Below are 15,073 nucleotides of genomic sequence, written 5' to 3' on the forward strand. Positions count from 1 at the left end.
GAACAAAACATTTCATATATATGAATAGATGACAATGTTCAGTTAGGCCATTTATAAACATTTGACCTACAAAAATATTCAAGGAAAATCCAAAAATGAATCACTCACTTAGGCAAATTATCAAACACTTAACCTACAAAATTTAAACATAACATATTCGTATTCAAAAGAAATTTCCATATGTAGATTGATTGAACTTAAATTGTACTGAAACTTCAATTAACATGAAAATAAACTTAGCGAACCCTAACTCATTAGGTATACATCTCCAACTAGTGTTTTGATTTATTCAAAAAACAAACTGCAACCTACTTGTTCAACCATCGCCGCCACCACCAAGCTGAAATCTTCCGCCTTGTGTCTACCAAGAAGATTTCTTAACACCAGTCAAAGCCCCTTTATCAGCCAAATCACGGAACACAATTCTGGACATACGAAACATCTTATAAACAGCACGAGCACGACCAGTGAAAACACATCGATTAACAATTCTTGTAAATGAACTATTCCTTGGCAACTTTGACAACTTAAGACGATGTTCGTCTCTCAATTCAGCTGGTAAACTGTTATCTTTGCTCATTGCTTTATGAAAAATCCGCTTCATTTCAAATTTCTCAGCTAGTAATCTGCATTTGTGATCTCGAATGTTTCGGGTTTCCAGTGGGAATCGATTCTCACCACCGTTTTTAGTTGACATTTTTGTTCTGATCGGAGGGATGAATTACTGTTGAAAAATGTGGGAGATATTATGTCAAAACCTAATTCTTATCGATCGATGTCTTGCAGAAAAAGAAGGAACTATAATTTTAGGCATACCAAAATCTTGCAAGGCATACTGAATGAAGACAAAAAAAGATTGTGAAATAGCAAAATCAGATAACCCCTTAACCCAAAAAAATTTTAATGGTAAATCTGCCCTTTACGTATTAGTGTTAATAATCTTGATTAGTGATTAAATATTTTGTTTAGTGATTAAAATAATTTTCAGAATTATAAGAGTTGTTTAGATGAAAAATTTGAGGAAAAAAAAATCAAAGTTTTGGTTTGGTTAAGAAGGAGAGAAAGAGAAGGAGAAAGTGAGAAAATTCTAATTCTTGATTCAATGGAGGATGAGGAGGGTCATCATTCATCTAAAAAACCTAGGAAAATACATATCAACTACAACAATGATCCAAAAATGGCTGATTTCTTAGATTATGAGAATGATTTTACACCCACTCAAGCTCAAACTCAAACACAAACTCAAGATGATGATTTTTATGAGCCAAATCCTGATGATGAAGACATTGATGAGGAACCCAATGCTTCTAGTACACAGGTACACTTATATCCTATACTTAATCTCACTTCTATAACTCTCAATTATCAAAAGTTAGGTTTTTTGAATCATGGTTCGGCGAAACAGGTTGAGGTTCGGCTCACATCTATGAGCCGAATCTACCAATTGATGAACGGTTCGGCTTACTGAATATGTTTACTGCATGTGCCGAACTGTTTGCTAGACACTAGTTCGGCTTATATGAAAGTTTCATAGTAAGCCGAACAACATCCTGAATAGCTCGGAAAAAAAATAATTACCGGTTCGGCTTATATTTCGAAAATCGTATGAGCCGAACATCAATTTGTTATTTTTTGGGTTAAAATATTGTTATTGGTTCGGCACATATTGAGAATATCGTAATAGCCGAACCTCGTTAATGTGCTAGGTTCGGCACATATTATGATTATCGAATACGCCGAACCCCTATGCATCTCTATCTGTGACTAGGTTCGGCTTGAAATTTCATGAAATTTCATGCCGAACTGTTCATATACACTTACAGGAAGCTTTTGTGAAGAACAGTTCGGCTAAAAACGCAACTCAATTTTGAGCCGAACCCAACACTGTAACCGTCATTTAATCGATGAAAAACAGCAAATAGGAGATTGGGTTTGTAAAACTTGCTTTCTTATCCTCATTTCCGGAGTTGGAGATGCAGTTGGTTCAATTTCTGGTTCAATTGGTGGTTGATTTTCAGTTTCTACACCTTCATCTTCAATTGGTTCTTCTTCTTCTTCAATTGATGGATTAGAAGACGATTTGGTTTGCCTAGTCCCTGCTTTTGTTTGTACGAGTCATTATGTGGTTGAGTTTAATCGACGATCAAATTTTTACGAATCGACAATTAATCACGATGATGAATTTTTTTTTCGCAGGAGGGGGAAGAGTTCGGCTAGAGGAGGAGGAGGAAGAAGAGATGGTAAGGGAAACTGATTTTGATTTTTTAGAAAACTGATTTTAGATTTTTGTATTAAGGGTATATAGGTAATTGAACTACCCATAGGGTACCCCTTATAAGGTCACCCAAGATGGGACTATTGTTTTGTATGCCTAGAAAGATTTTGGTATGCCCAAAATCAGGATTCAAAAGAAGATGTCGAGAAAATTATTAATGGGCTCCAATGTCGGTTTTTCTCCGTAACAATGGTCCCTAGGCTTAAGGTAACATGGCCCATAGTCATGCAGGTTTTTTATTTAGAATGATTTTTGGGGAAATTAGGGGGAGACCCAAAAAAAATAATATTCTCGTTCTCAGGCCCACAATTAATTTTGTATACCATGACACCCATAATTATATGAAATTATTATATGAATCAATACATAACTGGTTATGCATACTATCTTTTCAGTCATAACTCGTTATGCATACTATCTTTTTCAGGGGTATAATTGGCAGCGCAACTTGGACATAACATATCTAAAAATCCGCGCCTTAGAATTTTACAAATTTATATCGTTGAAAATCTTTTTAAAAGAGCTACGCAACGAGTACAAACAAGAATATCAAATTTTTGTTTTTAACGAAAAAATCGGAGGTGATCCTCATTTTAGGGAAATTTTTTGAAAACTTGATACTTAACCATTATGCAGTCACCAAAAACGATGCATAACACATTCTGCAGACGCATAACGAATTATGCAACCATTTTTTCGACCGCATAACAAGTTATGTATCTGCATAACAAAGTTATGCATACAAGTTATGTAACCATTGTTTTGGTTGATTTTAGCCGTACATATAAAAAATTGATGCATAATGCAGTATGCATCCATATTTACGGATGCATATCAGGTTATGCATCTATTTTCTCGATGCATAATGCATTATGTAGCCATATTTTCGGACGCATAACAGGTTATGCAGGTTTTCTGAACTGCATAACAAGTTATGCAACAAATTTTGTAGATGCATAACAGGTTATGCATCCATTTTCACGAATGCATAACATGTTATGCAGACAGTTTCTCGACTGAATGACATGTTATGCAGTCATAACCACATCATCATCTTCTTTCATGTTTCATTAAATCCCACGCAAACCATTATCTTTCAGTTATTCGGGGGCTCTTGGTCAAAATCATGTATTTACACCATCATCTTCTTTCATGTATTTACACCATCATCTGCAATTAAACCTGCATAACAGGTTATGCAGGTTTTCTGGACTGCATAACAAGTTATGCAACAAATTTTGTAGATGCATAACAGGTTATGCATCCATTTTCACAAATGCATAACATGTTATGCAGACAGTTTCTCGACTGAATGACATGTTATGCAGTCATAACCACATCATCTTCTTCTTTCATGTTTCATTAACTCCCACGCAAACCATTATCTTTCAGTTATTCGGGGGCTCTTGGTCTAAATCATGTATTTACACCATCATCTTCTTTCATGTATTTACACCATCATCTGCAAATAAACCTTCTTCACAACTCATCCATACAATCTATAGCTAACAACATGGACATTTTGATGTAGCACTCATATCATCACATTCCTCCACTTCTCAATTGAACCCAGTTTTAATCCACATCCAAAAATCATCCGCAAATCTGTGTTGTTGTTGTTGTTGTAGACCACTGCTGCCTGCAATCACCCATCGAGTCGCTACAACTTCATTGCATCTTCGAATTGGTCTCTGAAGCACAGAAATGCCGAAGTCTCTCTTCGTTGCTCACTCCAGTCTCCATCAGCAATGTAGTAGAGAAGGACAGACACCATCTTTTTCAACTCCCTGTGTTCACAACGTCTAAAGATCTGTCTAGCACAACCACCAGTGGATTTGAAGCTCGAGTCTTCTCCATTTGTGTCTGCAATTCTGCCTGACAAGTCGACAACCATTATTTAATCAAGAACAAAAATGGGTAAGAACCCATCTTCATGGAATCGATTCAATTAACCAAAGACCCCCAATTTCAGTTCAAAACCAGAATTCCCCAAAATCCCATTTTAGTTTCTGCCAGGTACTGTTGATTTTTCAAATACATACCTTCAATTTCAGGCCACAGCAAAACCCCAGATGACAGCAACAGTGGCATCTATTTCAGCTGGTTTTCTGGCATAACCAAAACTCCACCAAACTCTGTCTATATCCAGAGAACACTCGACGGAAATCAACACCAATTTGACCTGAAAACACCACCATTACCTTCATAATTTCTCTCTCAATCGAGCACCACACTGAACCCCAACAGATCTATTTCATTTATCCAACAACTCCATATAAAACCCGTTTCAGTTAACTTCAAAAATCCCCAAAATTTGTTGCTTAAACTTCTCGTATATAGCCATGAATCAATGGAAGAAACCCTAAGTCAAATCATCGAACAACACCAGTTCTTCAATCAACAGACCCTAAATTATACCACCTGCAATCAATCCACAAGCAATCACACCCAAATTCAATCGTTGTTGTTGAGAGAATTGAAGCAATTGGCTTGAAATTCAACCCCAAAAAACCACAGATCCATTCTCGTCATCGCTGCTTCAATCAATCCTTGATGTCTCCATTTCAGTTCAACTGCAGAAGCTCAAAATGATGCTCAGATCCCCTTTCAACCCCCAAATACGAAGATGTTGAGATTTACCCGTGAATTGAAGCTCCAATGAAGAACTGAGACGAAAACAGTAGGGAGATACGAATCGGAGAAGAAGAAAAAAAAAGACTAAAACATAATTTCAAAAATTATGGGTTTGGGAGATATTTTGTCGTAGAAAATGGGTGCGCGCCTGTGTTTTTTTGAGCATGGGTTTCACAGTGGGAAGAATCTGTAAAATGGGTCTGTCTGTAGTTTTCACATGATTTTTTGGGGACCATGGTTTTTTTGAGGGGACCATGGTTTTATTAGGCCACCTTCCCTATAGTGATAAGGGGTGTCCTAAAACGTTGAATTGACTAACCTACTCTTAACCTAATTTAATTTAAAATCAACCTAATAACCACATATATATATAACTACCACCTCCTCCCACCACCACCACCCACTACCACCGATTATCACCACCACCAACCACCGATTACCACCACTACCGCCGCCGCCCACCACCGCCGATTACCACCACCACCTCCTCCGATTATCACCACCACCAACCACCGATTACCACCACCAGCTCCTCCCACCACCACCACCACCGCCTATTTAAGAAATGTAACAACATCAATGCAATCACAATTAAATTCGGTAACATGATAATTTTATCGAGTATAAAAGACGCCAGCCGCAGCCTGATTCTGCCATGGGACCACTCTGGAGGTATTTTCCAACAAACCCTTCACTTTAATTTGATTTTGATTGCTTCAATCGAATAGAAATCATCAAAATAGGGTTTTAATAGGAGTTACATAGCCATGTTCGGTTAGGCCGATTTTCCAAAAAACCCTAGTTTACTAACCGAACTTCTTGAAAATGAAGAACACGAAGAACAGTTCGGTTCTATTGGATTTAAAACTAAGTCACCGAACTCTCTGTTCGGTTGTTTCGCAAAAAAATTTAAAACTACAAAGTAACCGAACTCCACCGTTAGAACCGAAAAAAAAAAACAAATCCAGTCTAACTGAACTGTGTTGTTGTGGCCACTATGTTGAGTTCCAAAATAACCGAACTTAGCCAATAGAGTTCGGTTTTTCGCAAAAAAATTTAAAACTACAAAGTAACCGAACTTAGCCAATAGACGCTGGAACTTCACATTTTTTTTGTTTGTTAAGTTCGGTAACTTCACAATTTTATCGCAGAAACCAAACTCAAAGTTCGGTTGGTTAGCTGTTAGGTTCAAGTTTGCGAAAGAACCGAACTTTGTAAACTTATATACTCTTATATTACGTAAAGTTCGGTTAGATCAAAAGTGCATGCAGTTTGCGAACCAACCGAACTTTTTACACCAAAGTTCGGTTAGTTGAGAACCAACCGAACATAACGATGTAACTCCTGGAAATTCTATTATTAGAGAGTTCGGTAACCTGCGTGTTTGGAACAAGTAACCGAACTACACTACCGAACTACACTTTCAGATGAGTTTGGTTACTTGTACATCTCACGGGGCAACCAAACTACAGCTTCAGATGAGTTCGGTTACTTGTTCTTCATATAAAGTAACCGAACTGTTCAAAATCCAGTTCAAATCCGGATCATTTTGAAGATTAACAAATATTCTAGGAGGGGATAGAGATGAAGAATCAGATGAGTTTTCATCATTTGAATACTCAAACTTAGTGAATTGGAAAAAAAATCTATTTTTCATGTTTTTCTCCTTCATCTTCTCTAACTCTACTCTCTCAATAATTCTACTCAACTAATAATAAACCCATCTTTTAATTTAATCTCACTAATTGTTCTTAACTAAATCATTCACTAATCATAACCTAAAATTAATTAAGAGGGTAGATTAGGTATTAAATAAATAACTAGATATGGGGTGACCTAGAATTACTTCTAATGCCTTTACCAAAAATAAAACCATGGTCCCCCAAAAAAACCATGGTCCCCAAAAAATCGTTCTTTATTTATTTTTTCGAAGGATGTATTTATTAAGAAGGCTATTATTGGGGCGTCACATTCCATTAGAGGGGCGTCACCTAATAGGACAAAAACTGGTCACCCATAAGTAATATCAAAAAGCCCTTATCTCAAATAATTTTGTAATGACTAAACAACCCTTATTTAGTTAATTTTAATTTAATTTAATTAGATAAAAATTAAATTAATGAATTTTGTTGTATACTTGGTGAATTCTGGGACAAAGTTTTTGTGGGAAGAAAAACTGGTCGTAAAATAAACTTCTACGGTTGGAAATAATCCAAATCTAGACGTAAAATCACTTCTACGGTTGGAAATATTTCAAACCTGGACGTAAAATCACTTCTAGGTTGGAATTAAAAGAAACCTGGACGTAAAATGAGCTTATACGGTTGGAATTAAAAGGAACCTGGACGTAAAATGAGCTTCTACGGTTGGAACTAATTCAAACCTGGACGTAAAACTACATGCAAATAAAATTCTACGGTTGGAATTAATCCAAACCTGGACGTAAAATCACTTCTATGGTTGGAAATAATCCAAACCTGGACGTAAAATCACTTCTACGGTTGGAATCAAAAGAAACCTGGACGTAAAATGAGCTTCTACGGTTGGAACTAATCCAAACTTGGACGTAAAATTACATGCAAATAAAATTCTACGGTTGGAATTAATCCAAACCTGGACGTAAAATCACTTCTAGTTAAAGGGTAATCTAGACATTTTGTATATATGTTAGGATATCCCATAACCACTTTTTTGGACATTAAGAATCCAAGTGAAGCCCCTCTATTGGAGTGTGACGCCCCAATAATAGCCTTCTTTATTAAAGAAACTAGTTGTAATTACACAAGGGTACCTAGTACCCATAGAGTCGCTTAAAACAATTTGACTAGTAAAGACTGGGATTTCTTAGACCCATTGCAAGACTCCGTGGTTGACTTCCATCCGCTGCGTGGTTAGCTAGGTTGTCTGCGCCTGGTTTTTTTCCATGTAATTGTGTTGGATGGTGTTGTATAGAATCTAATTCATTCGGTGATTTATTTTATCCAGATGGTATCTCCCTAGAAAGATAGAACCATAGTGGGTCCAATTGGTCAATTTGGATTGTGACGGATATTTGTCATGTTCCGGCGGAGGAAAAAAATAATTTGGACCATGACGGATATTTGCCATGTTCAAGCGGGAAAAAAATATCACAGAGAAAAACTTGCATGAAAATGACCTCTATGAAGCTTGAACCAAAATTCGAAGCGCCTAGAAAGGGTATAGTCATTGCACTAGAAAATCAAACTTTTAGCTAAGATATCATATTTTTTATATCAAAAAGCTAATGTAGATACAAAAATTCCAAATATGATGATCTAAAGTCTTGGGTCTTAGGTAGTCACCTAGCTCACTTATATTCAGCGGTGGTCCTGGTAGTGATTGACATGGACGATCTGATGCAAAAAATACCTTCCCGATAAGACATTACTAATTGACTTGGTCCGAATCAGGGTCAGGACCTAGAGAGTCCTGGTTCTCTAACTGACTACCCTGACCCAATGTTAAAAATCGAATATTTTCCCAATAGGACATTGAAGAGTTTTAAGGCCCAGTTATAATGGTGAATATCAAAAGAAAATAAATTTAATATCTCATTGCTAACTGAGCATAATAGGGAACTTACTGCTAATAATGATCAGTTATGGTCTAAAATGTTTAAGATTAAGAATTATCCCTATAGCCATCAATTCTTTTATTTAAACTAGGGCGCACGCATGATGCGAGTGTTGTACCCTTTTGAAGCCTAAAAAGTGACTCGAAATCAAAATAAAATTTTAATTGTTGAGCTTGGTGTGAGCTATAGTGTTTCAAATAGGGATTACTTTATGTATCATCTATATGTATCTGCATCATCCTAATATAATCAAACTTATAAATGATTAAAGACATGTCAGCATAAAATAAATATTCCACTTTGTGTAATGAATGAACAACTCCAAGATAAAAGCGTGTTGATAAAGCTGTATAGAGTGGACGAAGGAGCTGGATTTATTTATTTATTTTCCGTATAGAAACACACATTTATTGAAGAGAAAAACTGTTACATAATAAAGGAAAAGTTCATGTTTCATATCTATCCTAGCAAAAAAGGAGGATTGATCCTCGAATAGATTGTCGGTAGAGAAGGAAACAAATTTGTTTTTCCTAGCCTCTTTATCTATCTTATCAACTACAAACAAGAACTTCTTACTTAGAAATTTAAACACACTATTGTTCGGAAACTTAAGCACGCTATTACAATACATAATATTATTATAAGCTTCACATGGGATATTCATATTAGGATTTAATTCTTCATTCAGATAATTAACCAGATTCTGACAGTCTGATCGAAATGTACAGTTGCTCAAACCCAAGTCTTTAGTCCATTTGAGAGCTTAATAACACACTTTTGCTTCAGCATCTAGGGGGCAGGCTTCCCAGCTTGACCCTGCTTGAATGCATCTTCTTCAACCTGTTGTATCCATAATATAAACCGCAAAGCCTATGGTATAATCAGCTTCAAGAAAATATGCATCAAAATGAATAATCCAGTCTGGATTCTGAGGATTTTCATCAGCAGTGCTTTTTCGTGTTGTTATGTGCCTAGTAGGTTTATCCCTATAATGGTAAATATGATCCATGCTTATGATATTAATGAGACTCCTAGAATTAGGATTAACATGTTCAAGACAACTTTAGTTTTATATTTCCATATGTGCCAGATGATGCGAGCAATTTTATGCCAAACCTCCTTAAGCCTGTTATTAAATCGTTTTAGCAAAATTACAATCAAAAAACAAGTGAAGCTCATCTTCAAAGATGTCAGAATTACATAGTTTATAATATGGGTTAGCATTCTTATTACACAGACTTATTCTTTCTTCAAGAAGCAAAACTCTTGACACTACTTTCCATCCAAACATATGTATCTTAGGTATAAGACTAAGACTCCAGATGTTTTTCCAGAAACTAGCAATATTTTTCTTATATGTATATCCAGATATATATGTATATGCAAAGCTAGTAGTAACTTCTCCCGTATGATTTTACTTCCATCTGGTTCTACCTTTCTTAGTTATATTAGGAGTTACCGATAGATTTTTTTAAACAACAGATTGATCAATGTGTTTATAATGTCTAGGTTCCAATTGCCAAAGTTGTCAAACTGATGGAAAACAAATTTAGGTGTTTTATTATCAATGATTTTTGGGATTAGGAGAGACTCTTGCTTAGGTAACCAGAAGTCGGACCAAATTCCTATATTCTCACCATTATTAACTTGCCAAGTGTGGTTTTTCTTGATAATTTGCAAATCTTTCTTGCCAAGTGTGGTTTTTACTTTTTTTTTTTCAGTTTTTATAAGTAGGTTAGAATTAGGATAATGTTTAGGTTTTAGAATTTTAACCCATAATAAATCCTCATTATTAATCATTATCCACGCGAAGTTTGTAATAAGGGCATGGTTTTGATTATGAGAGTTACGGATCCCCAACAGCCCACGACCTTTTTCAATACATACATTGTTCCAAGCTTTAGTGCAGGTCCTTTTTTTAGGTTTTTTTTTTCTACCAAAATTCTCTTTGAGTTTTATCAATTTTATCAAGAAACATTTTAAGGAAAACCAAACACTACATTTGATAAGTAGGATAAAAAGACATAGCATTCTTGATGAGAACAGTTCTGCAGTTCTCTGCCAGTTTGGTAAGCATTTTAATTTTCCCATCCTGAACAGAGTTATAGTATTTTCCACAAGAGGTTCAAAATTATTGGTTTTGTTTATATAAAAAAAGAAGAAGAGAGGATTACCTAAGTACTTATCGTTTTTTTATCTTAATCTTTAATATTTTAGATACGATTTTGGCATGTCTATTACGTAATATAGGGGGGAAATAGACCCCTGATTTTTGAAGATTAACTACATGGATATATATGTCTCCAAACTTATTAAGGATATCCATTAAGTTTTTAGCATCTGACATACTTGATTTTGAGAACATAAAGCAGTCGTCAACGAAGAAAAGATGAGATACGGTTGGAGCATTTCTTGTTATTTTAATTCCGGCTATATCTCCTTTAAATTCAGCTTTGATGAGTAATCTATAGAGAATTTACATTGTTAAAATGAAAAGATAAAGGGATAGGGGATCACCTTGGCGAACTCCCCTCTCAATTGTGAATTGCTTACCAGAGGAGCCGTTAAGTTAAACCGAAAACAAAGCAGTGGTGATGCATTACATTACTAAATGGCACCAATATTCACAAAAGCCAAAAGATGGGAGGACATTTCCAATGAAATCTCATTCAACTTTATCAAAGCTTTTGAAAGGTCAATTTTAACAGCCATATAACCCTTTTATTTTTAGTTGTTTTCATTGTGTGAAGAAGTTCATGCGTAACAATAATATTATCAGTTATCTGTCTTCCAAAAATGAAGGTAGATTGCTAAGGTGCTATAATTTTATCCAAAAGTGGTTTTAATTTGTTAGAGGGTATTTTGAAATTATTTTATAGGTTGTATTACTTAGACTAATTGGTTTAAAATTATTTGGAGAAGTTGTACTTTAAACAAGATTGGTTTATAGCTTTCAGGATGCCTTTGTTCTTGAAGAAATCTTGAACGAGACTAATGATGTCGTTTTTAACAATAACCCAGTTGTTCTTGAAAAAACCAGGAGTATATCCATCGGGACCCGGAGATCCCCACTGGTTCATATTGGAAAGAGTGTTTTTAATCTCATTTTCATCAGGTATTTTACATATGTTAGTATTGTCATTAGAATTTATATATAATTGGTTTAACGTACAAGATCTTTTATTAGACTAATATCACTATATTCTTTAGTATTTCCTATGTTTTTAAAATATATAATTAACAACTTTTGAGTTTGGTTATTATCTGCAATCCATAAACCAGAATTGTCTCTTAGAGTATTATACAGTTTATTATTCTTCAGCTAGAAGCTTGTTGATGAAAGTATGAAGTATTTTTATCATAGTCACTTAAATATTTTTATCGGTCTCTCAAAACCACCAGATATCAAGTTGTTTATGAGTATGTTTAATTTCAACCACATGTAAAGAAGAGATTTTATGCAGGTTTTCCATTTTAGTATTTAAATTTTTTATTTTAGTAAAGATGTTTTCGAAATCATATATGTTCCATTTTCTAAGGATTTTTGCTAAATTTTTCATTTTGCTATTTAGTTGGAAGGCATTAGATCCTCTAACTTCTGTTCCCAGACTCGAAGAATCTTGAAAGGTTTATTATTTAATTTATTATAGGTTCGGTGTCAAGCATCATAGGAGTGTGGTCTGATCCCCGCTCTAACAAAATGTTTCACGATGGCATTAGGATAAATATCGGACCAAGCTAGGGAAACAAGGACTCTATCTATCATTTCCTTAATATTTTCCTTTTGTTCTCCGTTATTAGACCAGGTGAAAGGTATTCCTTGGTAATTGAGTTCAATGAGTCCCAAATTTTGTATAGATTCATCTATTAACTTAGTTGCACTAGAATTTTTCTCCTTTGAGTTTCCTCCATCTTTTCATTAATATGAAGGATGAAGTTTACGTCGCCGATAATAATACATAAATTATTGTTTTTAGACCCAAAGTGATTAATAACATCTCATTGGGCATTGTTTTCCCTAGTTGAAAGCTCCACACATGCAAAACATGTTCCACTTATTATCATGATTATCAAAAACTTCAAAGAGAGCTAGTTTATCATGCATAAGAATGAAATTTGTTCTAATTCACAAATCCATCTTTGTCTATGTTGTTCACTCTCAGTTTGGTCGTACTTCTAGTTCCTTTTGTAACCAAAACAGAAGGGGAAACTTAGTGCCAAATGCCTGACAATCCTTGATCAAGCAAATCTATGACTTCGTACTGAACCTTTGTTTAGTTGCGTGTGCATATCCTACTAAGAAAATTCTCCTTCATCCCGGACTTAAACTAGTAGATGAGAACAAGAGAGCATTCTCTCACAGCATATTTTGCGCATTCATCTGTAGTTGTGACGTTTACAACAGTTATATTAAAAATCGGATATTCATTAAAAGAAAGAGATTTCCCACTGTGCAAAGTGTTCTCCCTAGCAATTTGATTCCTACATACTGGTTGACCGAATATTTTTTCAATTTTTATTATAGCCATTGAAAGCGGGGTCTAACAACCACACCCAATATTTCGCTTAGCAATCTGTATGGACTAACTCCAATATACTTTCAAGAGAATCAACTAGACAGTCATACTTAATCTTAAGAAAAGTATATTAAAGAGTTATATCTCAATTTCTCAATTCAATCTACAATCAAACAAATAGGAATTTGCGAGCCCGATTGAATATAAGAAATAACTTGGACGGTATCAAAAACCAATGTCCAAGTGTCAATCAATTTAATCAACAACCAAAGGTTGGATTCACAATTGATTGAACTTACGCACAACATGTGATTTTTCAATTATATAAACAAATATAATCCGGAAAAGAAACAACACAGACACCAGAAGTTTTGTCAACGAGGAAACCGCAATTGCAGAAAAACCCCGGGACCTAGTCCAGATTTGAACACCACACTGTATTAATCCGTTACAGACACTAGCCTACTCCAAGTTAACTTCAGACTGGAATATAGTTGAGCCCAAAGAAATCTCACACTGATCAAGGTACAGTTGCGCTCCTTACGTCTCTGAATCCCAACAGGACTCTGCGCACTTGATTCCTTTAGTTGATCTCACCTAAAACTAAGAGTTGCTACGACCCAAAGTCGAAGACTTGATAAACCAATCTGTCTCACACAAAAAAGTGTATTGAATAGGTAAATTTTTCTCCCACAGATATACCTATGAGTTTTATTCCATCTTTTGATAAACCAAGGTGAACATGAACCAATTGTGTTAGAGCACTGCTCGGTCGAACTCGCAAGTGTTACTATCTCAAGCTTGTTTGTCAATGTTAGTGATCAAAACTATAAGTCTTTATTTTTAGTCTACTTATAGATGTCTCATACTAGGATAGATTGTGTAGTTGAGCATTAGACTTCACGGCATTCATCAATTGAAGATGGAGAACTACCTTGTGGAACTTCATCAACAAAAGGTATGTTGAAACTCATCTAAATCCAAATTCAAAGCCTTTTCCAGTAGCAAGTACCGGGTCGGCTAGAGAGTATCTCATAAAAGTACAACATAGTTTTTACGCCGGCTTATCAAGCCTTACACAACCCGCACTACGTCAGGAAAAATACTTGACGCTACCCGCACCACGTTTGGTTTTTTTTGGACCAGATGAGAAGTATTCACCGTTTTAATGGGATTACAAATTCTCAACCATTAATTCGGATATACTTACACCTTGTTCGTGTTGCAGAAGTTACGGGGGGTTTCCCCTTCAAAATTACGCCAAATGCAGCGCTATAGGGGGCTTCCCCCCCCCCCCCCCCCCCCCCCCCCCCCGCCCCACCACCACAATCTGCAGGGTTGCCTTTACGTGTGCGCTGGTTGAGGGTCGGAGAACATAAACAGAAAATAAAATAAAATAAAAAGGTAGGGTTGTTAGTCTACATACCGGAAACCCACCTCTTCCACGCGAATCTCCGCCCTCCAAGTCTGTCTGCCCAACGCCTGCTCCGGTGATATATTTTGCTTGTTCAAGTCGTTCTTTACGGACTCATCCCATGTTAACTTCGGTCGGCCTCTGTGTTGCATCCTTCCTTCAGGGCGTCTGATACGACCTACTCGCACTGGAGCATCAGGCGGTCTTCGCCGGAGATGCCCGAACCAGCACAACCGATGCTGGGCGAGAATCTCTTCAATTGGTGCTACCATAAGTTTCTTACATATGTACGCATTTCTGATATGGTCATGCCTCGTATGCCCGCATGCCCACCTCAGCATCCACATCTCGGTACTCTGCAACTTCAATGTGTCCCGACTGTTCGTCGCCCAATATTCCGCACCATATAGCATGGCAGGCCTAATAGCTGATTTGTAAAACTTACCTTTAAGCTTTAACGGAACTTTGTGGTCACAAAGGACGTTGGATGCCATACGTCATTTCCTCCATCACGATGAAATTTTCGAAGATTACCCGGGCCTGTCGGCCAAGGCTATATACTCGTTGAATACATCAGTGTAGCGCGCGTGCGGCCCAGAACATCTAAGGGCATCACAGACCTGTTATTGCCTCAAACT

At 36.1% G+C, this 15,073-nt stretch overlaps 1 protein-coding gene across 1 annotated transcript; it reads right to left on the reverse strand.

Annotated features, from left to right (window-relative positions):
• Positions 1 to 361: 361 nt before the first annotated feature.
• Positions 362 to 697, reverse strand: LOC113300742 (ribosomal protein S14, mitochondrial-like). The gene has a single exon (XM_026549864.1). The coding sequence runs from the start codon at positions 695 to 697 to the stop codon at positions 362 to 364; it is 336 nt and encodes a 111-aa protein (XP_026405649.1).
• Positions 698 to 15,073: the final 14,376 nt, after the last annotated feature.

The sequence above is a fragment of the Papaver somniferum genome, chromosome 1 (genome assembly GCF_003573695.1).
Source record: "Papaver somniferum cultivar HN1 chromosome 1, ASM357369v1, whole genome shotgun sequence".
NCBI classification, from domain to species: Eukaryota; Viridiplantae; Streptophyta; class Magnoliopsida; order Ranunculales; family Papaveraceae; genus Papaver; species Papaver somniferum.

Bases quoted from the DNA above. Each gene is read 5' to 3' on its own strand.
- LOC113300742 (XM_026549864.1), bottom strand. From the start codon at position 697: ATGTCAACTAAAAACGGTGGTGAGAATCGATTCCCACTGGAAACCCGA.